This window comes from Aulonocara stuartgranti (assembly GCF_965226115.1).
Source record: "Aulonocara stuartgranti genome assembly, chromosome: 16".
Lineage (NCBI taxonomy): Eukaryota > Metazoa > Chordata > Actinopteri > Cichliformes > Cichlidae > Aulonocara > Aulonocara stuartgranti.
This window is the reverse complement of record NC_138952.1, coordinates 17,741,799-17,768,845: the sequence shown is the minus strand read 5'-3', so window position 1 is coordinate 17,768,845 and position 27,047 is coordinate 17,741,799. Positions and strand designations below refer to the sequence as shown.

The 27,047-nt window shown below is 41.8% G+C and overlaps 2 protein-coding genes across 3 annotated transcripts in view; both read left to right on the top strand.

Annotated features, from left to right (window-relative positions):
• The first annotated feature begins 373 nt into the window (after positions 1–373).
• On the top strand, positions 374–12,975 carry rap2aa (RAP2A, member of RAS oncogene family a). The gene is made up of 2 exons (XM_082507254.1): positions 374–1,550; positions 12,731–12,975. The coding sequence occupies exons 1-2, from the start codon at positions 1,237–1,239 to the stop codon at positions 12,966–12,968; spliced, it is 552 nt and encodes a 183-aa protein (XP_082363380.1). The 5' UTR covers positions 374–1,236; the 3' UTR covers positions 12,969–12,975.
• A 12,131-nt stretch (positions 12,976–25,106) lies between these two features.
• The window catches only part of LOC309690269 (FERM, ARHGEF and pleckstrin domain-containing protein 1-like), a 58,596-nt gene continuing 56,655 nt past the window's right edge, over positions 25,107–27,047 (top strand). Inside the window, exon 1 of one of the 2 annotated variants that reach the window (XM_082507251.1) lies at positions 25,107–25,341. The gene's annotated coding sequence lies outside the window, so the exon portion shown is untranslated. The remainder of the gene's footprint in view (positions 25,342–27,047) is intronic. The other variant, XM_082507252.1, reaches the window with a different exon arrangement.

Sequence of the window (27,047 nt, the reverse complement as noted above, 5' to 3'; positions counted from 1 at the left end):
TTGCAATGCATCAGCAGTAGAAACTACGTGTCATCCTCAGTGAGCATGTTTTCATGTTTTTGTGTTACAATTTGTTCAAACAGCTGTCCTGTGAAATTGTATTTATCACTATTAGTGAAAGCTAAAGTAGTCAATTAAAAAGACTTACCTGGCGGTTTCAATTGGAGTGTGTTACATAGCCTGTATTGCTCATTATCAAAGAATAATAAAGGTTTTTTTTTTTTTTTTTACAAGGTGAGTGACTTTTCACTCTCGAGTCGGATCGCAGGTAAATTTTTTTATTTTTTTTTAATGCAGCGTTACCATAGCAACAGCATCCGGTGCGTTTCACCTCCTCTTGGATACACATCCCCGAGCCGCCTCCGTGATTGGATGAGCTCTCTTTGGATGTCACTGGGGCAACCGAATGATGGGAATTTTAACACATGAACGGAAATGTCAGCGACGAATCTCACTGGCTGCCTCCGTGAGGCTGCCATTCAGGCACATGTGAGGTGTACAGAAAGCGGAAGCGCCCATTGGGCTGTTCGCGTATCCATCTGACGAAGGAGGATCCACAGGCTTTTCCTTTTTTCTTCTTTTCTTTTTTTTTTGGTGCCTCGGTACGGGAGCCGAGTGGGGACCGGCTGGTAACGCAGCGGCCGCGGGTCTCCACCCGAGAGTATGGCAGCTGGAATCGCACTGGAGAGCGGGGGAGAAGCGGAGACATGTCAGAGATGGTGAAACAGAAACAAAGAGACGCAAGTTCTTTAACTGAAAGTCAGGGCACTTTAATTTGGGAGAGTTTCTCTAAGGCGGTCTACAGCTTAAAAAATCGTGCCTGCAGTTCATTCCGAGGCTAAGCCAGCGTTTTCCCAGCGTCCTCGATGGAGCAAGTTTGTTTTTTTATGAAGTACAGAGAGGGGTGAGCTAAGCAGATGAACACCCGCACGTTCAACATCATCGGGCGAGCTTCTTTTTCTCCCTTTGCGCATTTTTCGGACACTTTCAGTCCTCGGATGCTCGTATAACTGTCAGTGTCTGGCCTGCATGGGGGGAATATCTACAATGAAATCCATCTTGAGGTGCCGAGTCTTTGTGCTCTGCCATAGCTGAGCAGCAGCGAACAAGACTGTGTTATTGACAGCCCGTTCAGAATGGGACACGAATGGTGAGCGTGATTCGCACTGGAGCATTTTGCGTTGATTTCAATGACGCGCGGAGATTGATACCTTACGACTTGATTTAAATCCCACGATGCGCGAGTATAAAGTGGTGGTCCTGGGCAGCGGTGGGGTCGGGAAATCCGCCCTCACTGTGCAGTTTGTGACCGGGACGTTCATTGAAAAGTACGACCCCACCATAGAGGATTTTTACCGCAAGGAGATCGAGGTGGACTCCTCGCCCTCGGTGCTGGAGATCCTTGACACCGCTGGGACCGAACAGTTCGCCTCAATGCGCGACCTGTACATCAAAAACGGTCAAGGATTCATATTGGTCTACAGCCTTGTCAACCAGCAAAGCTTCCAGGACATAAAGCCGATGAGGGATCAGATCATAAGAGTGAAAAGGTTGGTGAAATCATGTGCTGGGGAAAAAAAGAGTAATTTCCATAATTAAGTGTGGCTGTTGGGGGTTGTTTTTCACAAATATATGCTGGACTCATGGGCCCTGTAGTTTCAGGATAGATCTCGGCCTGCTTGGAGATGTTATGCATCTTTAAGGCAGCAACACTCCATGCCTATTATGGTATTCCAGGTCTCACCCCTATTTCTTGCCCCCATGCCTCTGACCCAGCATATTAAGTTCCTGCAGACGTTCTAATGTCTCACTTAAGTGTTTACTAACAGGACAACAGTGCTGATCCTTCCTACCCCTCAGCTCTGCGAAGACACGTCTGTCTTCCTGTCAGAGCAAAACAAAATAGTGTCAGTGATCTGCCAAGCTGCTGTCTAGTGCCGCTCGGTGTCCACTGGATGCTGCAACCTTTGCGAGACACCCAACCGGGAATACCCAGGATTCAGTGCAAGAGAGGCTCTGCAGAGAGCTTTCAAGAAAGAGTGGCTGAAAAAAACAAAAAAAGCTGCGGGACTGTTGAAAGCACAGATCTGCAGAGGAGTCACCGTGTTTTTAATTAAGAAGCTGCACAAGCTGTTTAGGAAGAGCAGCACAATGGAAAGCCTGATGTCTCAGAGCTGCTGCACAGATGATCCAGATATGAGGTCACCACAGTGAGCTGCTGATTGATACATGGGAGAGGTTAGCTGAGGCTGCGTGGAGCTGTCATGTTATTGGTGTTCCTTTGCTCTAGGCCAATGTACTGTGCAGATACACTGTACTGTATGCTCTATGCTCACCTGCTGACATAGCATGAGATTATAAAACTCATCCAGATCAGATTGGTTAATGTCCTGTATTTGTTAGCTCCGCTTCGGCGTTCCAGTGTGCAGGCACTGTGCGCTGGGCTGCGACTGTGTGGGTTCATCAGTCCCTGTAGGTGTCAATGGATTTGTTACAGTTAGTTCAGAGAGTCAAATAGGCTCCGGAGAGAATAAGAAGAACCCTACTGAAATCAACTTATAGTTAATACCATTTAATAATCTTGTTATTTACTATATGCTGTAGTTGGATAAGGTTTTTGTCCCTCCCTTGTCACAGTTCTTCCACTCTTCCACCTCAAAATGAAATATAATCATGCTGTGGATGTTTATTTTTATAGGTTGTCTTTAGTTTTTGTCACTTAATTGGATCTAGACCCTTTTTTTGTCAAATGCACCTTCTAAACAATCCTATTATTATGTGGCTCCCGATGAAAGAATGAGGTCAACATGTTTCTCCCATGCGAGTTGAGTACGAGTAGAGGTATGTTGAGTCTGCTGCGCGAGCGTGTGTCGTCCTGTATGTAAATGGTGTGCGCGTGCGCTCACGGGGCAGATGCAGCCAGGCTTTTGTGTTTTCACACTGAGTCTGGTGCCGTTGTCTGATATGACAGCAGAATTTATTTTCCGTAGCAGAAAGATCGCGCTCCACAACACTACTCCCACACAGCAGTTAATTTGGTGCTGGGCTTCATGGGGAGTTAGACATCTAAAACTTAGGATTGTGCTTTTTTTTTTTCTTTAAAAATGTCATATTCAATGCGATTATTAAGCTGTGACCTACATTTTGTATGCACTCCTGCTTTCAGAAAGTTGGCTCTGAATGGCAGCGCGCACATTTCCTTCGGTTATTCAGACTTTTTCTAACATCAGCAGAAATCGACCTTGTTTGCTACTAACCTTGCAACGAGAAACATTTCATTTAAGACCCCGAAAGGCTTGCTTTTACTGTGCTCCCTGCTCCTCACCCATTCCGGCAGGATTAATAACAGCTTCTAATGACTGCAGCTGCATAAGGTGACTTCTTTGTTCCTGAAAAGTGTTGGAATATCTTGTAAATATTAAACAGTGCTCATTCTGTGCTGCTACATCAGTACAAAGACTGGTGACCAGATTGCACACAGGTAAGAAATCCAAATTCAGTGCATCCTGTGCCTGTTGCATAGTTTGTCCATCAGAGGACACGCTGCAACTTCACTGTTGGCAAAATACATACACAGCAGTGTATGTGAGGAGAAAACACTGTGGAATAACCAATGGCTTCACGTTGTTCTGGGGACGTACAAGTGGCAGTAGCATCATGAGTAACACGCTAAAGCTCTACCAGAGAATGTAAAGAGGACTGCAAATGTACATTATGTAACTAATGGAGTTTTCTATTCTAAAAGTAAATGCATTCATTGCGTTTGTTAAGCCTTATGTGTCCCATTGGGTAACTGCAAATGTAAACAGAAACTGTCACACTATCATATGTAACTGGATAAGACTGTCTGATATGATACCCAAAATTAGCAGTGTATTCTGGGCCTTTCAATACTTTTTTACAGGGAACACTGAGGACTCTGAATGCTTCACTAATTTGCACTGAATTTCATCATTTGCATGGTGAGGAACGTGTCACAGAAGGCAATGAAGAAGTTACAGTTTATGCTCATAAAGACATTTCATCATTAAGACATTTTTGAATTGCTCGTTTGCTTTCCTGACTGCAAGGAGACATGCTTTTGTTCACCTAAGACCCACAGCTAAAATGCAACACGTTCGGGCATGTTCTGTCGAAAGGCATTGTGGGAAATGCTGTAAATGACTTCTGGCAGTAGGAAAAACAAAGTAAAGACATGACTATTATCATGTAGATTGATGAGGTAACTTACTGGTAACATTAGAGAGGAAAAGGGTGTGATTATCCTTTTAAAACACCCAAGTGAAGCACTCACAGGTTTCTCAGGCAAATCCTGTCAGCAACTGTGTGAACAGCATTGGCGTTGTTTTTGTTTTCCCTCTCTGTCGCTCCTCACTAACAAAACACTGATGACCGGTCACGACCGTATCGCCCGTCGCTCAGGTCAGAGGCGCTGCTGCGTGTCGCTCTCACTCTGAACCCTGTCAGCTTCTATCAGTGCCCGCTGATAGCAGCACAGGCAGGCGTTAGCACAGGGGCCCTGGGTGGACATGATTACACCCTGGCCTGCCTGTGCTCACTGGGGACCTCGTCGCTCCACACTTCAGCTGCAGTTAGCTATATACCAGGGATGTGTTGTGATTGGTGACTTCAGAGAGTAGAAATACAAGTACCGTGTGAGGGTAGTGAGGAAGAAAGTGGTGAAACAGGATAGCATAATAAACCCTGCTGTTGGCACTGCAGTGGTTGTTGCTGTTGCTGGGCCCTCTGCACATTTATTCATTTTTTACATTTTTTAAGTTTTCAAGTACTGCAGTTCTGAACTTTTCTCGATGTCACCTGACGGAGGTTCCTGCGAGAATGTAAATCGAGCAAGCCAGCTCCCAAGGACAAGGTCCATGTGATGTGGTTTTTGTCTATTGTGAAAACTGGGGAAATGAATAAAGCTAAAGGTCAATACTGATTACTTCACAATGGCTTGGCTATAAAAAAAAAGTGTTATGAGTACTTCACCTCCCTGAGAAATTTTGAAACACCAGCAAGTTGTTTCTCATCTGTTTTAAAATTCACAACTTCAAAAAGGATCAGACTAGTTCAGCTGGTGGGACATTAACTCACCTCATAAAGCAAGTAAAGTTTTTGCAGCGCTACCAGTATGCAGTCATTTATTCTGTTGTATCGCAGCGTGACGGTTCCGGGTTAAATCTCCTGGCTGGCTGAGCTCCTTTCTGTTGTGGAGTTTCCATGTTCCCTCTGCGTCTGTGCAGGTTCTCTCCGGGTATGCCAGCTTTCCTCCACAGTCCAAAGAAGTGCATTTTAGATTCATTTGTGATTCCAAATTAGCTGTACCATAGGTGTAGATGTAAGCACGAATGATTGTCTGTCTCTGTGCGTTAGGTCTGTGATGGATTGATAATCTATCCAAGGTGTACTCCATCTCTTGCCCAAGGACAGCTGCAGTAGGCTCCAGCACCCCCACGAACCTGAACTGGATAAGCAGTTGAGAAAATGGATGTATGGATAGATAGTGTGGTAGTGTTGCCAATAGATTAGATATCCCACACAGATAGTCCGCTGTCATTAGTTGTTACATTGTAAGCCATATGTCACTAAACATCCACTGTTCCATCAGGAGTCGAGTCAAACTATCACTGCACCAAAAATACAGATCCTTTAGGGGGGGGAAAAACTCATTAGCCCATGCATAACTCATACATCAAAATATAGACAATTTTCAGTCTTTGAGATACAGTACTGCAATATTTGGTTACAGATGTAAAAGTAAATAGTAAAGTAAAGTAAACCGAAATTTTTTTTAAATCAACACAAATTTGCATGCAATAACTTTCTTAATACTGTGTGATTGTTCAGAGAAATGCAAAAATGTAATAATAATATGCTCTTAATATATATATATATATATATATATATATATATATTTTTTTTTTTTTACATGCATAACAGTGAAGGGACCTAGCTTGTTAACAAGACCATAACATGCTAATTATAAAGTTTTTAACACTGGTTTTACATATTTTAAATAAGCTATGTTTGCGGTCAGTGAATGCCCAACTGGATCATTTGTATGTAACCTGATTTGTGTTTATCTTTTATTTTCTCAAAACAATCCCACTTTTCTGGATTTCATTTTATATTGATGCCCACATAGAGCCCACTGTGATCTTAAGTGGGCCAGACCAGTGAAACTCCCCTTTATCAGTGTAAGTGTAAGAAGTGCCATTTCAGAACTGTGTCTCAGTTTTTCTACGTGAAAGAAATGCTGTGGAGGAAAATGAAAGAAATCGGTCAGCGTGACTTAAATTGCCATAAATAAATGAAAGCTATATAAAAGTTCTAGTAGATCATTGCCCAGACTGTCCATAATTATAAAGTAGAAAGGTTTTGTTAATTCACAAAAAGCTTCTTTTTTTAACTGTGGAAGCATTGTAACAAACAAACAAAAACAAACTATTTCTACAGACCATAGTGGAAAAAGAAGAACTTTTTTGTCGTTTAACCGTTTATCTGTTACTTAATTCCTTTGGTGTAGTATTAATGGTGATGGGGGAGCTCTTTATCAATAGGATAGGCTGTAAAATCATTAAAATACACTTTAAATTCCAAAATCTATGTCCTCCTTCACTTCTTGTCTAATGACCTGGATTGGAGGCTTTACCGGGCTGATTCTGGTCCCCAAGCCTTATGTTTGACAACCCTGTTGAAGAGTGTGAGACTTTATGTAAGTTTTTTTTTCCTGCAACAAACCTCAAGTGTCCACGAAATCAGACCCTCTATTTCAATTAATGTTTAGCGGACTAATTGTCAGGCAGGCCTACTTGCTAAATTAAGAAATGTGACAAACCTTTGCATCTTACCACTGCCACTGTGAGTTAAGGTGGAATGCCAGCTGAGCAATTAATTTAAAGCACCATTGTGTCTAAGCCTCAGAGCCCGGGGAAGTGCATGAGAAGTGCATGTTAGCAGAACAGAGAAACAAAGAACAAAAAAGTATTAAATATGATCCAAAGTAGTGATCAGTCATTTCTGATGTACACTGCTTTTTTCAGATTATTCCAGGTTTGTGGCTTGTTAAGGGAGCAGGACAAGTAAACAGCTTGGGAGTCAGCAGCGCAAAACTGAGCCAGGAAACATAAAAGCTATTATATTGCACACTCTGTTTAGATGGTATTCTGGTAATTAATTACACTGTTCAGCTGTTGCAGAACTCCTGACGTGTGTTCATTCTCCGATCTTTTGTTACATTGTACCTTAGCAAGAGTTTCAGTGATTTTTTTGGTTATTTACCAAGTTTTACTGCGATTATTGTAACAAATCTCCATAAAAATCCCTTAAGAGCTGAAGTTGGAAACTAATAATCTCCTTTATGCATCCTAATTGTTCTTTTATTGTGAAGTATGCCGTCAAACTGAATTTTTTTCTGGTGGTCCAGTGAGATTTCTGACTAACTGTTTCAACTTTTTTTCAATCATGAGGTTGATACTGACAGTATGATAAAAGGGAAATATCGTCCTTTACAGATATGAAAGGATAAGGGCCGTATTTTCCGGTTAGAACTTTTCAATGAATTATTCAAAGCGTATTACTGACCGACTGTTCAACCCGGACAAATTTCTACTAAAATGGTACTTGCATTTTAGATGTTTGACCGTGTACTTCATAAGAGAAGTAATTTGTGTCAGACAGCATAATCACCCACAGAGACCTGCTAGTGTGCCAGAGTATTGCTGTGATAAATCAGATCCAAGGAAATCTGTACAGTCTGTCAAGTTCAGTACTCATTTATCTTGTCCATTTTGGCACTTCTTGGCCAGTGTGTTTATCATCAGTAAACGGGGTCGATTTTTGAAGGCTTTGGGAAGCAAATAATGAATTCTCATAACCATCCCAAACAGAATTAAAGTGTTTTACTTGTCATATATTATTGCTTGTTTTAAAGGGAAAATCTTTGCATTCTTGCCGTGGGTCAAAGAAGCCATTCCTGATTAAATCTTTCGGTGCCCTAATGTGGCAAAAAGAGGAGCTTTGTGCTGCCTTCTGACTCAGCTCAATTCTCTCCCCTGGCTAAACTGAAGACCCTCTACAAAAATGCTATTCGCAGGGAAGGGGTGCCCAGCACACAGCCTTTCCTGCCTGCTGCTGCCCCGAGTCATAACCAGTGGCTCTTGGGCAGCCGGTTTCTACCGTCTGTCAGCAAGGCCTGTGTGAGTTGATCTGCATCATGCATTATTGATAAGCTGTGTCTGAGCAAGCTTGAATTGATGTTTGCAGTCTGAGTGTTCCACTGCCTCTGGCATCAGGCTCACAAGCCGAAGGCTAAAGAGCGACATGTTGTTTGTGCTGTTTGTGTCACAGCAAAAACGAATCCCGCTCAGTAATTCGTTTGGCCTGTGTTTTCTGCAACAGTCGAGCCTTACTTTCTTGTATCAGCCACCAGTGGTTGGCCGACAACCTTAACGCTGAGTCTCTGTGAGCCTTAGCCCCATGGCAGCCTCTGTCTCACACCTCCTTGGACTGCCGCTTTTCTTCTCTGTTATTATGACTATATATAGACCCTTTCTTCTTTGGGTCCAGATGCCTTTGTGCTGTGTTCCTGTAATGATGAGGCCCAAACGAGCTGCATAAGTTGCAAACAGCTGACCAAAAAAAGCATGTGGCACACTCACACACAGTTTAATGTGATTTTAAGATACTTCTGCTGTTTGGGACAACAAAAATAATGAAGTTAGGGGTTTTTTTGTTTGTTTTTTTTACTAGATGTTTTACACTTTAGCACTTTTTTAACATAGCAAGTGATCGTCAGTTTAGCAAAATAGGGATTACCAGGGTTGATATTATTGCACTGTGAAAAAGAGCCATTGCACAAGCCACTGTTGTGCAATGTGCTTTATCTTTGTAACGCACAAATCTTGTTAAATCAAGCTAAAACTGAGGTTTCTCTTCTAATTTACAAACAGTATAAAAACCTCAGCAAGAGTTTAGCTGTCACCTGAGAAAGCAGCATGCCAAAAACAAAAGGAATCAGTTTGGACACACAAAGGAGGAGATGGGTGCACAAAAGTTTTCACTGGAGTGAGAAGTATCATCAGGAAATTACCAGACAGTCACACAGCAAAGAAAAAGCATGGCAAGAGGTAGAAGTTAAAGATTTCAAAGAAGCTGGAAAGAAAACTAGTGAGAGACCCCAGAACAGCCAAGAGTGAATCTTAGCCAAGTCGAGATCTGTCTTACATACAATCACTCGAACTTTGAAGGGACTTTGAAGTTGCAGAGCAAGAGAAAGTCCACTCGTGCAGAGGAGACACTTTGAGCTCTTTGGCCACAGAGACTCTGCTTATGTTTGGAGAAAGAAGGCAGAGGCATACAACCCAGAGTACACCATCCCTACTGTGAAACACATAAGTATTATGGTGTGGGAATGCTTTAGTTCAGCTGGAACTGGGAATCTCGTCAGGGTGGAAGAAAACTCCAACTAGTCAGCAGCAAAATTGGGTCCGGGTCATCGCTTTGTCTTCCAACACAACAATAACCCAACATATGTAGCTCCTGGTGAAGAACTACCTTAAGAAGACCAACGTGAACATTTCTGACTTAAAATGTGTGGAGTAAGCTGAAGAGTAAGGTCCATGTAGCTTCACTTCTTCATTGTTTCACTTCATTCCACTGCTTCAAAAAAATTAAAGGAACACGTTACTATTTAAATTTGAGGATTGATGTGAGTTGACTAATAACTGGTGAGTTGAAAATCTGTTCGATAAAATTCTAAAAACCAACACATGTGAAATAACAGAAAAACGTGCCTTCTTTGTTGCGATAATATGACTTTTTTCGCTTCTACTTTAACCGTACCACTGTTGTCCATGGAAACAACATAAGGTTTTCTATTGCGTAGGTTTTGCTCTCCTGAACTGAACTGAAACCAGTTTTGTACTGTGGAATAACCTCAGTGTTTCTGTCATATTTGCTGGGTTTGTGCAAACAGTTTAGAGCAGAAAAGCGAGAGCTTGTGTGAAACAGCATCTGATGGTACAAGATACATACCTCTTTGAGTGATTTAGAGTGGGAGACAAACAACAGCTGAATGGAGGACCTACCAAAATGGCATCATTAGCCCAACTAAACACAGAGGCCCTTTTAAATGGATGCAGCTGTAAAAGTAAAGATTTTGCCTTTCAATCTGCCCACCCACAGCTATGCTTAGTGTTTGGGGGGTTTTCAGTGAAGGTGGGAAAGGGAATTTAAGGTTCAAGGCTAAATATAACCTACCACCAACTAGATCCAAAGAAGTTTTCAGAAAAATCACAGCCTTGCTGTTTTTACTGACACCAGGAATGCAGCGAATGAGAACTTAGGCACGACATGCTGAATGTTAAAGTTGAGAAGCATAACATGTTGTTTCTCATTCAGTTTGCCTGCCTAGCTCAACACTTTTGGTCACACACCGACCGACCGACCTCAGAGATTGTCTCTTAAATTCAGGTAGCTCCTCTCGGCTCATCCTGGGAACAGAACGGGATAGTTGAGATTAAAGTTCGCTGGATAATGTATTCATGGGTAGATCAAAGTCGGCTAGTTTAAGCTTATTTAACGCTGAAACCTGCAGCCCCCCTTACCTCTGAGAAACGCTCTGGCTGCTCAGCCTGGAAAGGCTTCACAGTAGTCTCCAGACTCCCCGTCTTTTCAACAGTAGCCAGTTCCTTCTTTACCAGTTTATTATAACAAACAAGGATGAGGATGATATTAATTTTGGTGAATAACTTAAAGGCATCTATAATTCACAGAGCGAGTGCAGAATTTGAAAATCCTAATGGTGCTGACAGGTGCTCGGGTTAAATTTGACTGTGCTGTGAAGTGTGAAGTGAACACAGACGTTTAAACTTGGTTCAAACGACAGGTCCGACAGATGGAAAGCGCCCCCTCGGTCGTTTTGCATACTGATAAGCATGAAAGAAATAGCAACCTGTTGTTTAAAGGATGCGAACACGCATGATCTGCTATCTCTCTGATGTTTTTGAGCTTTGTTATCTCCTCTGATGTGTACAAAGTGCCTCAGAAGCCCGCCATGTTCCCCAATATCAAAACTGATGTAGTGATCATATTGGTGGAAATGCATCTCAGCTGCTTCTTTTTAAGTAATTATAGAGCAGCCTATTTATTTTAACCGACCGCATCCTCTGGCTGTCCTCAAAGTAGTCCAGTTCCACAGTGACATTTTGTGCTTTAGCTACGTGCCAAGGAGTTCAGAGCTCAAAGGATTATGGCCACTTCCTGCCCTCAGGGGTGACAGCTATAGTACCCGTTTCCTCTGCTGTACTGGGTCAGGCTTTACACTTAGTGTTTACGGTAGATGAAGCAGGTGACGCTCTGGTTCTTGATCTGAAAAAAGCTTCCTCCCACACTCAGAGTCCACTCGTATGCTAAAGTGGAAACACTTTCATCTTTATCCTTCTTGCGACCTTTCAGTCAGAACGAGCCCACCTCTTTCACCCAGCTGAGCTTTTCAAAAATAACCACCGAGATCCTTTTTGTCAAAGATCCAGGCTTGTTTTGTTAGAGAGATTGGAAAAGATAAAAGATGGAAAGATGTCAAAAAGGGATTAAACAGAGGCTGAGAATTGATGTTAATTTAATGGTCACGTGAGTGGATAATGTAGCAAATGCAAAACTGGTATATTAAGAAAGAATTATGCTGCTGATAACAGTAACAGCTTTTTGGGTGAAATCACCAACTTCCAGTATAATAAACTGGAGAAACTGAATAGAGGCTGTCGTTGTTATGGAAAAAATAACCTTTTCTCTTAGGTTTCAATCACTCCAGCCATGCGTGCATGTTAGTTCACGTGAGTTCAGCAAGCTCAAACAGTGGCCATGATGTAAAGTCCACATAGGCTTTTTAGATTGATTTTTAGGTTGAATCTTCTGTTGATAGTGGTGATAATCATCATTTTGCTAGAGGTGCTGACTCAGTGGTTAGCATTTTCACATTTGCCCAATGATAATTCAGTAACCCAGTAAAGATGCTTTCTTACCTATTGCCTATTGCTTCCAGCCTCTTTTTAAGAGGCTATTATACTTTTTTTTCTTATTGTCTATCATACTTGTACTGTTAAAATAGTGGATGCACTTATTAAACAAGGCCAAAGATTCAAATAATGATATCGGTGTCTGCCCTGGAAATCAATGTGAGCCAAGAGCTTTGGCTTCAGATGCTCAGTTAGAGATAGTAGAGGTCTATTCTTCTATTCTTTGCTCTGTATGTTGTGACTGGCCATCTCAGCCCCACCCACCTGTTCTTCAAACCTTCTGTTTGCATGGGACAGCCAATCAGGAGAGGTCAACTGTAAGGAAAAAGTGTTTGGAACAGTTTGTTCTAGATACACGATGAACTGAGGGGCTGCACTAATGCCCACTATCAGATAAATAAAGATGATCCTAAATTCCATTATGCAAACCTACTTTAGTAGAATAAAAATATGGAGCTTGAAATAAATGTGTCAGATCTCCTTTAAATAATTATGATTTTTGTAAGTGCAACAGATGAAGGTTTTAATCACTGTGCGCTTTTTTTTCTTATTTAGAATTTGCTAAAACCAAGTTCTGAAAGGGGAATTGCCTTTCTTTTCACTTTTATGGGAAAAACATAATAAAATAAAAAGCTCTGATTTGCCACACATGCAGCAGTTGCTTTTTCTGTGTGTCTGACAAACTGACGTCGGTCTGTGTGTGCTTTCAGGTACGAAAAGGTTCCCGTTATCTTGGTGGGGAACAAGGTGGACTTGGAAAGCGAGAGGGAGGTATCATCCAGCGAAGGTCAGGCTCTAGCCGAGGAGTGGGGCTGCCCGTTCATGGAGACCTCGGCTAAGAGCAAAACTATGGTAGACGAACTGTTCGCCGAGATCGTTCGGCAGATGGACTACGCCGCTCAGCCAGACAAGGACGACCCCTGCTGCTCCTCTTGCAATATACAATAGCCCTGGGGAGGGGGGGGGGGGGGGGGGGGGGGGTACCAGGAACAGACCAGGCAAAAAGTCCACTTAGAGGGAACTTGTTTGACTTGCAGTGGACAGATACACACTTAGACACACACATGCACATGCCGATTAAACTGAAGATGAAAATCACAGTTGAGCGCAATGGATACCAAGTGAGTGGAGCATAACATTTGCAGTGACACGATTAATAAGAATAATAACACGTGAGTAATGCGTACATTTTGAATGAAAATTGCCAGGAATTTGCCGCAAAGGTAACTGACAAATGACAAACAGAACATGCCCTCGCCTTATTTTACACTTTTTTGTTTGTTTGTTTGTTGTTTAAGTTATTCCGTTATGAGGAAGCAAATATTGTCAGCAAAGAATAACAGATCGGGATCTTTATTCATTACAGCTTCCTAAACAATCTGCTAGAAATAACTGTTGTTATTGCAGTTTTCAGACACACCACTGAGACGCATTTCCTGTTACCATGACTCTGTTGCAAGTAGCTGCTGAACACACATGACAGATTTCTGAAGAAGCATTTGATTTCCATTATGTACAATGTTGCTCCCAGTTTAATTCGAGCAGAGGTTGGCGGAGGGTTTTTTTTCTACTCATCACAGGGCTGAACCAAAGAGGTTCCCTGAAAGCGCCTCAATGTTCTTAGTTTTATTTTTTCTGCTGTTCAAAAAAAAAAAAAAAGGAATGGAGAGAAAAAGGATAAGTCGGTGTCTTTCTTTAAAAAAACAAAAACAAAAAAACAACGGTGCAATCATCTCTTTCCTATTTTCTCACTTTGAGATATGATAGTAAGCATAGCGGAGTCTTTCACATATCGTGTGATGTTTTGTTTTCCTCTCCGGGAGACTCTGACAGCAGATTGCTGAGTAGTAATATAAGTAACCGCTTCATCCTGACGGGACAAAGAGCGATTTCAGTGTTTGAATATCTCCGCAGACCGTCTCTCCAAACTCTTTTCAGGAATGGGTGACATTTAAAGTGAAGATGCCAACATTTGTCATACTTTTTTTTTCTTTTCGTCCTCTGGTATCAATATGAAATGTGGCGCTCCACAGTTTCGACATCCTGATGCCATCCTTCATGTGCTCAGAGTATTCAAATTCATAGTAACAAATAGCACCGACGGAGGCGGCGGTGATAATAAGAATAATAAATGGTAGTGTAAATATTTTGTATGGAAAAAGTGCCAGCTCCTATGAAGACACTGACTCAACACATGTGGAACTGTCAACTGTATGCATGGCTAGTGAACAAAAAAAAGGACTCTTATTGTCTGAGATTACTGTAGGCTGTGGAGAAAAAAAACGTGCAAATCAAACACATACATGTCTGGATCTGGACACTGTCTCAACTGTACATCTATGTTGCCACGGGAAGCAGACTTTCCCCGTGTGACCATTTTCATTGTTGATTTTATATTTTTTTATGTGGCCATTTACTCTTTATCCCTCTCTGAATGGTGACACTGTTACATTTGACACCTAAACAATAAAAGTGCGTTCAACACTATCAGTGCGACTGGCGAGCTTCAGTGAAATTAACTGAATGGGAGGAAAAATGTGGCTTATATTTTAATCTCTTCTTCTTCTTTTTTTTACAAATCAACAATTTGTAGTTTTCTGTTCAGCTGTGAGACAACTATTCTAATTGTATATATGATATCCAATTTGGATATACAGTGTCATTGTTTATTTGTTTATATCATCATCAGTTTTAAAACTTTGCCTGGCATGATGAAAATTTGTCACATGCACTACTATTTTTCCTTCACCAGTGTTAGCCGAGCACAGTACTGAGAAAACTATTGCTGAAGATTAACTTGCATTTGCTTTGCCTGTGTCCAATCAGGCTTTCAGACTTCCTCAAGTCTGAAAGCTGCGTCTTCCTGTTGAAAGTTTTGTACTGTTTTTAATTCATATTCATTATTTTATTTATTGTCTATGTTTTACACGTATACAGCCTGACTCCCTGGTAATTTGACCAATCGTAGCTTTGAATGTGTAGGGAAGCAGATTAAGAAGCTGACTGGTTGATTGGTGTGTCACTGTAGGTCATCTGGTTAAGCAGGCAGTCCATATGCCAAAGGCTAATGCTGGGGCCTGAGTCTGGCCGTGGCTTGCGTGTCATTCCCCTGCACTCTTTCATTTCTTTCTTGTCACCGCTATCTGGCCTAATAAAGGTTAAAAGCAAAGGGACAGGGGTGATGACTATATCCAAAATCACATTATTCTGTACTAATACAATAAGGAGTAGATAAAGCTTTATTTTGACTCATTTTGAGTCATATTGAGAGGTGTAGAGTTGCTCAGGCTGATCTGTGGAAACAAAAACCGCCTTAAAAAACAGCCACATAAAAAACCACCAAAGCAAAGGTAAGTGAAATGACCCAAAACAACCTGTAAGAGATCCAAACAATTCAGTGTTCTTATATGTGGAGTTTGGGTGCATTAAAATATCTGTGTTCGGGGTTTTGTTGGATCTCTACTCCAGTCTTGTCAGGAGGAGAAACTGTTGACTCCCACCTGCAGGACTCAAAGATAATTGCAAAGCGTCGTCTCGTTAGTCCAGCAGCACATTGTTCTTACCAGATTGCAAAAAGGATCCAAAATCATTTGCTGTGATTTTGAATCGAACTCATGCAATGTGTGTGGTTTCTGGATTCACTGGGACAGTCAGGGTGGGGTTTTTTTTACAGTCCAGGCTGGTCTGAATATGCCAGTACATGTTCTTACTGTTTGTGAAGGCACTGATCTTTCTGTTATTTAATTTTGTGCCATACGCACTCTTCAGCATCTGTGTGGAACACAACTGAGTGCTACTACTTTGTTCATGTTCTTAATTGGATTTCTTTTTCTCCAGATAATAGTTTTTTTTGTAGCAACAGTGAGTCAAAACGCCTCAATCCCCAAAAAATTAAAAAAGAATGACTTCCCTCTGCATTGCATTGGCACCGAGAGAGGAAGAAATAGACTATAATTTATCATGAATTATTACAAAATATTAACATTTAATCCAGCCATTTTTTTAACCTCTTTTAGGTTCATGGGCAGGCTGGATCCTCTGCCGGCTCCCAGCTGACACTGTGTGAGAGGCCTGGTTTTCCTGTACATCCAGTACTTGACAGTCATTTTTGTCTTGAGAGTCATTTAGGTTCACATCCACATCTACAGCCACAATAAAGCATTAACTTAAAACCAAATGGTACTTGTTCAAGTGTTCTTTGAGTAACTAAGATTTCAGTTGCCAAGAGTTCAGATACACATGAGGTAATCCCTCGTGTCAAAGGCAATGCACCAAAAGCTGTATCTGAAGTTATATGGTTTGAGGAGATTGATTTTTTTTTAATGCTGACTCCTTTTTTTTTCCCCCTTAGTTTGCCTCAGTGGGTCTTTGAGATTGTTCTAAATCACTGATGCAGAGTAGAAGTGGCAGTGGGGGGAAACACTAGTTAATAGAGCTGGAGAAGTGAGAGTCAGCATGTCCTCTGAGACGCTTGTCAGCATCCACCTTCAGGCACCTGATGTAAGGACAGTCTCAATCTCTGAGGTGCTTTATCCGCCCTGATGAGACGGTGGGCAGAGGGCTGAAGGACCTGAAGATGATAGGTCTCAGTGGGGTTCATTAGGAAGCAGTATCCCTGTTCAGCAGCAGCCTTTGTGTTTGTGGAAACGTTTAGTTAAATGAGGTACAATATCCTTATTGTTCAGTGAAAGAGTTTTAATGAGAATGGATCACCTAATGGCTCGCATGTATCAGCCTAATAGCTGTGGTGCAGTGTTGCCTCATGAACTGTGTTGTGTTTTTTAAATTATCTTTGTGCACTCCCTTTGCCCTTTCCCTCAACTCCTTGCAGAGCTGGAGCTAGAATAACTTTCAAGGAATTTGCGGCAGCGTCGTGGGATGCTGAATTCTCAGCGGGAAACGATGTGGAAAATATAAATAAAATCAGCTTGAAAACAACCCCCCCCCCCCCCTCCCGAGTTTCCCAGTGTAGGTGTATGAATTAAATAGGCGCTGACTCATCGTTACCTGCTCTCAGCTCTGTAAGCCAGGGGCTCAGAGGCACAGACATCGCAGCTGTGACACAGCACGCTGTGTTTGTTCCAGCTGAGATCCTCTACATCAGTATGTCAAATGTCAAGAGGAAGAAGAGGGGGCTGAATGAGTCACTCCACCACCAACGCCATCCCCACCTCCCGCAAGGGTGCAGCAGGATATCTGTGTGGGATACAGCAGCAGTACATGGCAAAAAAAGGCCACGTGGTGCTGCTTCAGCCTCTTTGACTCCAGGCCACGCTAAGTTCAGGAGCAGAAGGAACACCCTGTCTGCCAGCCCAGAGGTTTTGAGGATGAAGGAGATTCCAATGCACACACCACACAAAGGAGCCTTTAAATTGCTTTAATCCTCTCATTGATCAGTGGAGCATTAAAGTCTCAATGTGGTCCAGACCGGGGTTGTAATGTGTGGAAATTAGGCTTTTATGCTTCTGCTGCACAGAACAATTGTTTAGATCAATTGGCTCTGATGTGAAAGTGCCTTTAGGGGAATTGCTCTGTCATGATGTGGATCTGCATGCTGTGCTGTCCTGTTTAAGGTATCATCTCGTGCCTGCCTGGTTTTTTTTTTTTGTTTTTGTTTGTTTGTTTATTTGTTTTTCTAGGATTTTAGACCACTGGATCTGCTCATGACTGAACATGCTGAAAGATTATACGCTGCTTGCTTGCTGCCTCAGCTGGAAGTCACCAGCACTGAAGCTGTTATCAACCTACACTCTGTGTTTCATGCCTTTTTATACTGGAAACAGTGTTGATGTGCAGGAGGGGGAAGAAGGAACAAATAGGCTGAGCTGGGACTGTCAGAGGGCCTAATAACTAGGTGTCATGGCAACCAGATGGCAACACATGAGCTGTCAATTTCACAGTCTAATTTGCCGCTGCAACAGAGGAGAGTGTGTGGGGGATGATCTGTTCAAACAATGAAACATTTCTGTGCTGAGCACATGTGTTCATATTCTGGCTTTTAAATATCAGCCATTAATCAAATCAAGTGTATTTATGTAGCTCATTTTAAAACGGACATATGGGAAAAACAGGTTAAAACATTTTGCATCAAGAATTCTAAAAGTAAAAGTAAAGTAGTAAAAGAAAAAAGGCAAGGAGAAACATAAAAATCCATAATATTAATCAAATCACAACAGCACATGAAACAACACATGTACATATAACGGCAAATCTACACTGTGGATCCCTCTAAAAAAACTGTAATGGATTTAACACGACTGTGAAGCTGGGTTTAAGAAATAAGTGTTTAAACTTTTTAGAGTGTGTTTAGCACCACCTTGTGCCAGTATAGAACGTGACGTCACGTGGTTGGTTGGTTGCAGCTAACAGACTTCATGAGTTTATGTTAGCTAACAAGTGACAGAACTGATAACTCTGTAAAACAAGCAAACTGAAAAGCAGTCTAGGGGAGTCACTTTTGTACTGCCTATGGCTGTAGCAGTGAGTTTTATGGTTAAAAAAATAAATAAAAAACAGGACATACTGTCCACTTTCACGCTCTCTTTAGCACTAAGTGGTTTTTCATTGTTAGCTAGCCGCACTGCAATGGAAAAATCCACCTGTTAGCCATAATGCTAGGGTTTGTAAATGAGGACTATGCTTCAGTCAGGTGCACCTGTGGTTCACCCGGCCGACAAGCTGGAGTCTACGCAGATTTTTCATTTTCATACTTACTAGGTCAAACTAATCCCAAACAGCTAGGAGGAAGTTTAAGACTGGATGCATTTTTCATGTTGTTCTCATGCAGATAAATACATTTCTGACTGATGGGATGTCTGCAAAAGCTTTGGAACTAATCACAAATTACCCAGTGCAACTATTGCAACAGAAAGGCCCTGACTGGGTAGTAGGAGAGAAACCAGGCATTATAAGATATTGTGGTCATGAACCAGGAGATGGTGAGGATTTGTAGACCAATGATCAGGGACACCTCTGAGTGAAGTCTAGTTGGCAGGTAGAGGAATTACCCTGGATGATTATCTTATCTAACTCTAATCTAATTCTATATGTTTGTGTTTTTTTCTCGTCACTCTCCCACAGAGCAAACAGTCACAGCAGATGGCTGTCCTTCCTAAGCTTTATTCGCCGGGAGCTCTTTTTCAAAGAGTTTTTTCTCCCCTTTCTGTCGCCATATGCATGCTCATAGGGGATTCTCTATAGACGTAAATAACAGAAAAGAATACAGATTGTGGTCTTAACAAAGGGGGGTCTTCTATTTGAGCTCCACATGTTTTTGTGTATGTCTGTTAAGCATACATTTTCTGCCATTATGAATGACTCCCAATGTCCTTAATTGTGCTTTTTCATCTTCAGAAGAGTAATGACCACAAGAGATTAGTCTATTAAGAACACTAAGTGCTAGGAAGTGTGTGAATGTTTCACTACCACCAAATAAGATGTGGGTAATGTTAAAAATGTAAGTAATTTGCGCGTGCACACTTTCTGCTTTTTTCCTGAAATTTTCCAATATTCAGTAAATTTAAATATCAATTACATTGATTTATACAACAGCTGAAGGATTTTGAGTATTTCTAGTTTGCATCAACACACACTCAGCATAAGCACAGCCAAATATAGTATGTAAATTGGACAAAAACAAATTTATGGGCCTGTGGTTAATGTCGGGGACAGACTCTCTCCTGTGTGTTTCAGTGGAGGGGATCATTTATATCTTAATTCACTCAAGTAGAAGTGTAACAGTAATAACATCTGTTTAATCCTGATGCTTTTGCACATTCACGGCAGTGGGAGAAGCATATTTTTAAAAAAAATCTGTCTGTTACCTGTCTTTTCCCTTTTTGTTTCTTCTTTAAATAGAGCATGTGAAGAGGCTCCCTCCTGCTGGTTTCCCTCTCTTCTAGAGGTGGAGAACACAGTAGGAGCTGTGTGTAGAGGAGGAAGTCTTGGATAGTCACTCTCTGAACAAAACAGATTTCCCTCCCTCTGCTTTATCAACTGTAACAACTCCATGTGTCTCTTCAGTACAGAAAAGATCTAAAATGTCTTAATATAAATGTGATTTTTAACACCAAAATATCTTAATATTCAGATTCTGATTGAGATCAAAAGGGTATAACTGCTTTTTCTTTGAATATAATTCACAAAGCATGGAAAATCCTAAAAGAGTAACAACCACAGCTGTTGAAACACACATTTCATGAGGGATTCACTCAATTTCAAATATCATCCAAACAGCGATGATGCCTTACGAGAGCTGCAGGAGGCAAATGTGCACTCTAGATAAAAAAAAAAGCATACAAGTTGCTGATTTACAAAGATTCCTGCTGTAATTACATGAATCAAGTGGTTGTAATTTTCATGCTGCATATATAATCTGCACAGCCCTGTCACATATGCATCCACAGATACAGAGAGTATTGTTTGTTTGGATTTTTTCTCTTTTTTTAGAACAAAAAATGAAATAAAATAAAAGCAACTGGGACATTTACTACGCTTCAAGCAGCACAGGCAGGTTTATTTTAAGCAGCTGAACAGTAGTTAGTACTCTAGACACAGAAATGTGTGTGTGTGTGTGTGTGTGCGTGTGTGTGTGTGTGTGTGTGTGTGTGTGTAACACTGGCAGTTGGAGAAATGTGAAAGTGTAGCTCTAATGACCTGGTATTTAAAGTCGGTGGGAAATGGTGACAGGAGTATGCTGCACACAGACCAAAATACATCTTCAGGGAAAGATATTGTGTGAAAATGTTTTAGATTTTGAATAGAGCCCTGGGTTACATCATGTCAGCCTACCCTGTTTAATTATGAAATTATTCCACTCTGTACCCCATACTTTACTTTCTTTGTGGGGCTCCACACAAACTGTGCTGGAATAAAGAATAAATAGTACACAGCAGGAATAAGTACCAAACAGGAGAAATATATGCAATCAAGAGAGATATATACAAAACAAGAAAAAGGCACACATTGGAGATCAACTTTCAAAGTGCTTTGAAGTATTGCAAAGAAGAAGAGTTGGTCAGAACAGAGTGCGTGTGTGAGTGGTCTGAGTGATGGGAGTTACGCAGACCATGGATCAGATTGGTGAGATGAGGGGGCAGGGGTGAGGGTGGAGGCACAGTGTTTGTTGACAGTGGGAATGGCCCAGGGGAAGAAGTTTTTTGTGAGCCTGGAGGTGTAGGACCTGATTGCCCTAAGGCACTGACTAGAGGGGCAGTGCCTCAGGGTGTCCTGCACCTCACCCTCTAATGAGGATCTGACGATGTCCTCCAGAGGTGGCAGACAGCAGCCAATGATTTTTGGGGCAGTGTTAAATTACCCTCCTGTTCTTAGTAGTGGCCCCTGTGTACTAAACACCCAGGCACTAGGAGAGCACGCTCTCCACTGAGGAGCAGCAGAAGGCCAGCAGCAGCTTCAAGGTTATTCTTCCTCAGAACACTGCTGGGCCTTCTTTACCAGGGCATTAATGGTGTGGATCCAGTTGATGTCAGCGGAGATGTGGGCGCCCAGAAACCTGATATTGAAGACAGATTCCACCCATTCCCCATTTATAATTAGAGAGGAGTGGACCTGTCTATGCCTCCTGAAGGCCATTATGAGTTCTTTTGTTTAAAGGACTTACCTGCAAACACAAAAGTTTAAGTTGTATCTACAAGCTTTAACTTGATACTAATTTAAGACTTACATGGTAAATTCACACCGTGTCTTATCAGAGTGCCAATTTGTACAGCATTCTATCCTGTTGTGAATGATCTCTTCACTTGTCTTTACAAATCTTAATGATATATGTACACACAGTCCTGTGATAAAACGTACACACAGTTCTTTGAAAAACTAAGTACTCCATGATTGTAGAACCACCGTTGCAGCAATAACTTGAAGTGATTGCTTTCCACATTGTTGTGGAAGTATTTTGGATCACTCTTGAGTGGATTCATTTATGCACAGCTCTCTTAAGGTATTTTGGTCAGGTTGAGGTCTGGACTTTAACTGGGCCACTGCAACACCTTCATTCTGTTCTCTTGCAAACATCATGCTGTGCATCGTGACCAAACATCTCCACTTTGGTCTTGTCTGTACAAAGGACATTTTTCCAGAAGACTTCTTTTTAGAGAGAAGAACGTTTTTCCTGACAACGCTTCCAAACAAGCCATCCTTGTTCAGGCTTCTTCTAACTGCAAATGTGTAATGAAGTGATCCTTATATAGCACTTTTCTGCTCTGATTAAGCACTTATTATTTATTTTACTGCAGCTGCTTATGCATACATTTTTTGTACAGCTGGTTGAGGATGATACAGGTATTTATGTCTATCAGTGGGTGGGAGGCTCGTATTGTTACATCACTTTTATTTGGTAGATCCAGTTTATCCATAAGATCTTGATATAAGGGCTACTAACAACATATGTGCATGACCCCATTTGAACCTAGATGTGACATATTTGTTTTCATTTTCCCAGTATATGTTTTTTTTTTTTTTATTAGCATTCCGGGAAACCAGTCAAATGTAAAGTCGGCTGAATGAAAAATTGTCATATAATGAATAGATATTATGTAAAACTTTTGTGTGCAGTGTTTCCCCACCCAGCAGTGACTATAAGTTGACTTAATGATTTCATTTGCTATTGCATAACTGGATAAGAGATCACTAAGAACATGGCCCCAAATCTTGATTGCTTACATAACTAATCCAAAGCAGCATTGTCTCTGGTCTGTTTATTCTTTCTCGCTTGTTTTCACGCTCTTGCCGAAATGTTAATCTTTGCCTCAGTTCCAACACGGTGCCTCCAGAGAGCCTCTGAAGCTGCCAAGACACCAAGTGTAATTTCTCCATCTTCAGTCCCACACCGCTAAAGCGTAGGAGACTTCCTTTCCTGCCAATGAGAAGGTGGGCGAGCAGCAGACATGAAAAAGAGGCAAGGAGAAGAAAAAACTGTTTTGGTCGTTCACCGCAGTCCTTGCCTTTTATCTCTGTCCCTGGACCCAATAGCATACACAGAGGCGTGGGCGATGTGGAGGCCCGGGCCCAAGCCAAAGCCCCAGGCCACTCTGCATAAAAAGAGAGGGAAGGAGGGCATACAAGGCAGTGAACAGTTGGCAATGATTACATAATGTGAGCAATCGACTGTTCATAAACCGACTGATTAAACCAGAGGTTTCTCTTAATCTGACTTGTCCGTCATTATTAGAGTCACAAAGTCAGTGGTAGTTGGCTTGTTAGTATCATCGCTGGACACTTTCAGGGACCACTGGCCAAGTAATTTATCAGTGATACTACTGGGTGCACTAGCATTTACTACAGTAGTTAGGCCAAGCAGTTTTTATAGGGATGACAAAGATGAGACCACTGCTTATTATTCCTTTATTTATCCAGGTAAAAAAAATCTCATTGAGATTAAAAATCTCATTTCCAAGAGGGACCTGGCATCACTTATATTGCTATGACACAAAAACTGATGTTTTTGTTCTGCCTGAAAAATTGTGGGCTTGATCATCAGTTTTTTTGTCAGTTGCTCTCATGATTAGATTTGATTTTATAGTGCAGATTCACACTTTAAAGCATGTTACAGTATTGCAGTGTAAAGACACCACAGTATTAAAGCAAAAACCCCTACAATTAAACAATCCCAGGCAATACACCACTTGGCGATCGCTGGACTGGACATCTCTCAGAGGCTGTTTGTCCAAAGACCTGCCTAATGCCTTTTTTGATATTGTCTGGTTTAAATAACATTTGTTCTGAATACATGCCATGAGTTTAACAAAGTAGTAGAAGAGTTCAGAAATGCATTAGCATTGCAGATCTCTGCTTGGATATCACAGAAACTGAATAAAATCTGAACTTGGACACAAGGAAATCAGCATGATGCCAAGTTAATATCTTAGCATCTTTTTCTTTGTTTTTGATGGTGACACAACTACACCTTTGACTCATTTTCAGTTTACATCCTTACACACACTGTTATGCATTCACTGAAGGATTAATGGGGGGGGTTTTCCAAACATGTGTCCATGATTATGGCCTTTTGTATTTCGTCTGCATTTCACTTTATGGCAAACTTATCTGGACCTCAGGTAAACTGCAGGGTTTTGGTTTTTACATAGGTGATGCAGAATACAGTAGTTTGATAAAAGAGAACATTGCCTTACAGAAATGTCCTTGAGCTAAGAGTCTCTGGCAAACTCTAGAGGATGCTGTTGCATGGATGCTGTTGCACGACCAACCTCTGTCCTTAGATCAGTGACTCTCTATTTCCAAAAATAAGATAGTAAGTGAGCAGACCACACACAGTACACACAACCGGGAGGAAACAGAGGGTAGGACATTACCACTTCCACTTTTTATTTAACAAAAGAGTACCTGTTTCAATACATGCTGACATTGCTTAGTACTGCTTTTTTCTTCTTCTTTTTTAAATTCTTGTGATTGTTTACCCTTTCAATTTTCCTGGTGCCTGAGGCAAATACATAAACAACTGTATAACACACATAAGGAAGAAAACAGTGAGTTTGAAATCACAACAACTTTAAAGTGGAAATATAATACAGCACATACCCATTAAGCAGTAACCTTCGAGGTAACTTCCGGGATTGCTCCCTAAAGCTTCCCTGCTGGTCCTCTAACGTTTCCACAAACGTGACCTTGGTTTACCAAAGTGGTTTGCGCCACTATAGTGTAACTACTGTAACTATAGGACCACTGCAGTGTAACTATAGTGCAACTATTTTATATAAAAATAATGTAACTACATGATGTAACTATCTATAATGTCACTATAGTACAACTTTTGTTACTTAAGCAATAGTTACACTATAGCGCCACTATAACCATATTGTAACCATAGTGTAGCTATAGCTATAGTGGTACAACGCCAGTGGGTTACCCGTATCACCGACTGTGAAGAAAATAATACATTTAAGGATGTTTTCGCACTCTCTTGGTAAATGTAAGTCTTATCTTAACTTCTAAAGTTTGAATGCAGTGTTTTGTTTTGTTTTACAGCAGCTGCCGCTGGGTGGTGCTGTTGCTCCTCGGTGTGCAGCTGCTGTTCGGAAGGTGGAGGTGCTGCTGCACCTCCTTCATTGTCTGAGTGAATTCAGCAGGAGTGGATCCGTCGCTCGGTTCAATGTAATCCCGTCTCTCCCCGGCTCACTCACTCAGTCGTCCGCCATGGCGACCGCAGGAAGCCTCCTGATCGCTGCGAGCTGTGTCTAAAACTCATCTGGGATTCATTTTCCCCCAATTTTTCCGGACGTGGATGTAGTCTTCCCCTTCAGCAGGGAAATACTTTCGTGTGGACAAGCCCGCATTTCGAGACACGGGGGTAAGAATCGTGCAGCCCGAGTCCTCTCTCTCACTGTGCTCTTTAAGGGAAGTGATTCAACTTGTTTGAGGAGATTAGGGTTAAGTCTTGGGAGTATCTTTCCCGTGTTGTTTCGTGATGCTGGATTTCGAAGGTGGGGAATAACTATCACTCCGTGTGAAAAATCCTTCTATGTTGCTAGGGACTGTCCTTTCTGTCCCTGCAGTGTGGCTTGCATTGCACAGATATACCTTAGCAGTATGTGCAGACGCCGCAGTCGTTGGGGGTTCCGTTTCTCTGAGACGATCCATGCACGCTCTGTGACATTTAAAAGATTGCAAAGATCAAACAGTGCCGGGGTGTGTGCATTTAGCAGTTTCCAGAGGCTGTCCAGGTGGGTCCGAGCAATGCGTTAATGTCACATGTACTGTACTGGCTGATAATGTCCCGAGGATTACAGCAGCCTGCTCTATTAACCTACATTATATTTATGGTGTGACCACACTTCAGACTCCATGAGCTGAGTCTACAGTGACTGTAGCATTCGAGTCATTGAGACTCTTTTGCATATCCCTTAGTTACACGTATCCTGTTGGTTGTCATTCCTTTCACTTAATGGACATGTCACATTGCCAGCAGTACAGTAAGAACTTAAAGCCTTTCAGGCAATGCCAGCCACACCCATGTATCAGTGTTGATTGCGAAACACAGAAGAAATTGAGCTCTGTTTTTTTGTTATGCAGCTTCTCTCAGGTAGACAGCCTCTGGCCATTCAGCTGTCATTAAAGGATTCCAGCTGTGCAGTTGTGGACTTCATCTAGGGGCCCCTGCGTGCCTCTGCGCACAGAGGAGCCACTGTTACAACGCTGGACTCTCAATAAGCCAGCAGTCACAGCTAAACATTACAGGCTTGTGTGGAATTTCAAGCAAACAAGTTCAAAGGCAGGGAGGTTTACCCTGAGAAACACTCAGGGGTCTGCAAATGTCCCTTTTGGCATTGTATGCTGGACGAGTACGCTTTGTGTCACTTTCTAGCCCTGGGAACAAGGCCATCTGTACTACTGCCTGTTTTTGTGTTTGTTTGGTCCTGTGTTACCTATTCAGAGAGGCGCACAGACCCGGAGTCATGACTGGTTGATTCATGATGCTTGGTGCAGGGGAGGGTACGTGCTGACTGAAATAATCAGAGTCTACTCTTTCACTGCCCTCTGTTTCACTGGTGCCTTGTTTGAAGAGTGTCCGGTTACGTGGCGTGCATGTGCAGGTCATGCAAGCCATGAATTTACAGAGTTGACATAATACGCTTGCCAATAATCAAGAGCCAGGGCCACCGAGCGGTGACAGCCACTCGGATCAAGTGTCAAAAAGAACTGGGCTTGATTAGGGGAAAATATGCTCGTTTCCATTCAGACTGCCCCGGTGGCAGCTTTTAGGTCTGTTTTTGATCAGCCCAAGGGAGCGTGCACTTTAACTGGAATACAGCAACATCTCTCACCCACTGCGCTGTGATGACAGTGTACAGGCAGGTGAAAATGATACAACATGGTCCCCAAAGTCTTATAACAGAGAACTCAAAGATGAACTTTCCTGATTAATTGCATTACAAAGTGTCCTTTACTTTTTTAGCCTTTTACCACAATACATCTGGACAGAATGGCCTTGACAGCCTTAACAATCACTTGACAGAAAATTGGTTTCCTATTCAATCAGTCATTCCTCAAGTAAAA

Coding starts and splice junctions, on each gene's coding strand:
- rap2aa (XM_082507254.1), top strand. CDS start 1,237: ATGCGCGAGTATAAAGTGGTGGTCCTGGGCAGCGGTGGGGTCGGGAAA. Junction 1,551..12,730: donor CAGATCATAAGAGTGAAAAG/GTTGGTGAAATC, acceptor GTGTGCTTTCAG/GTACGAAAAGGTTCCCGTTA.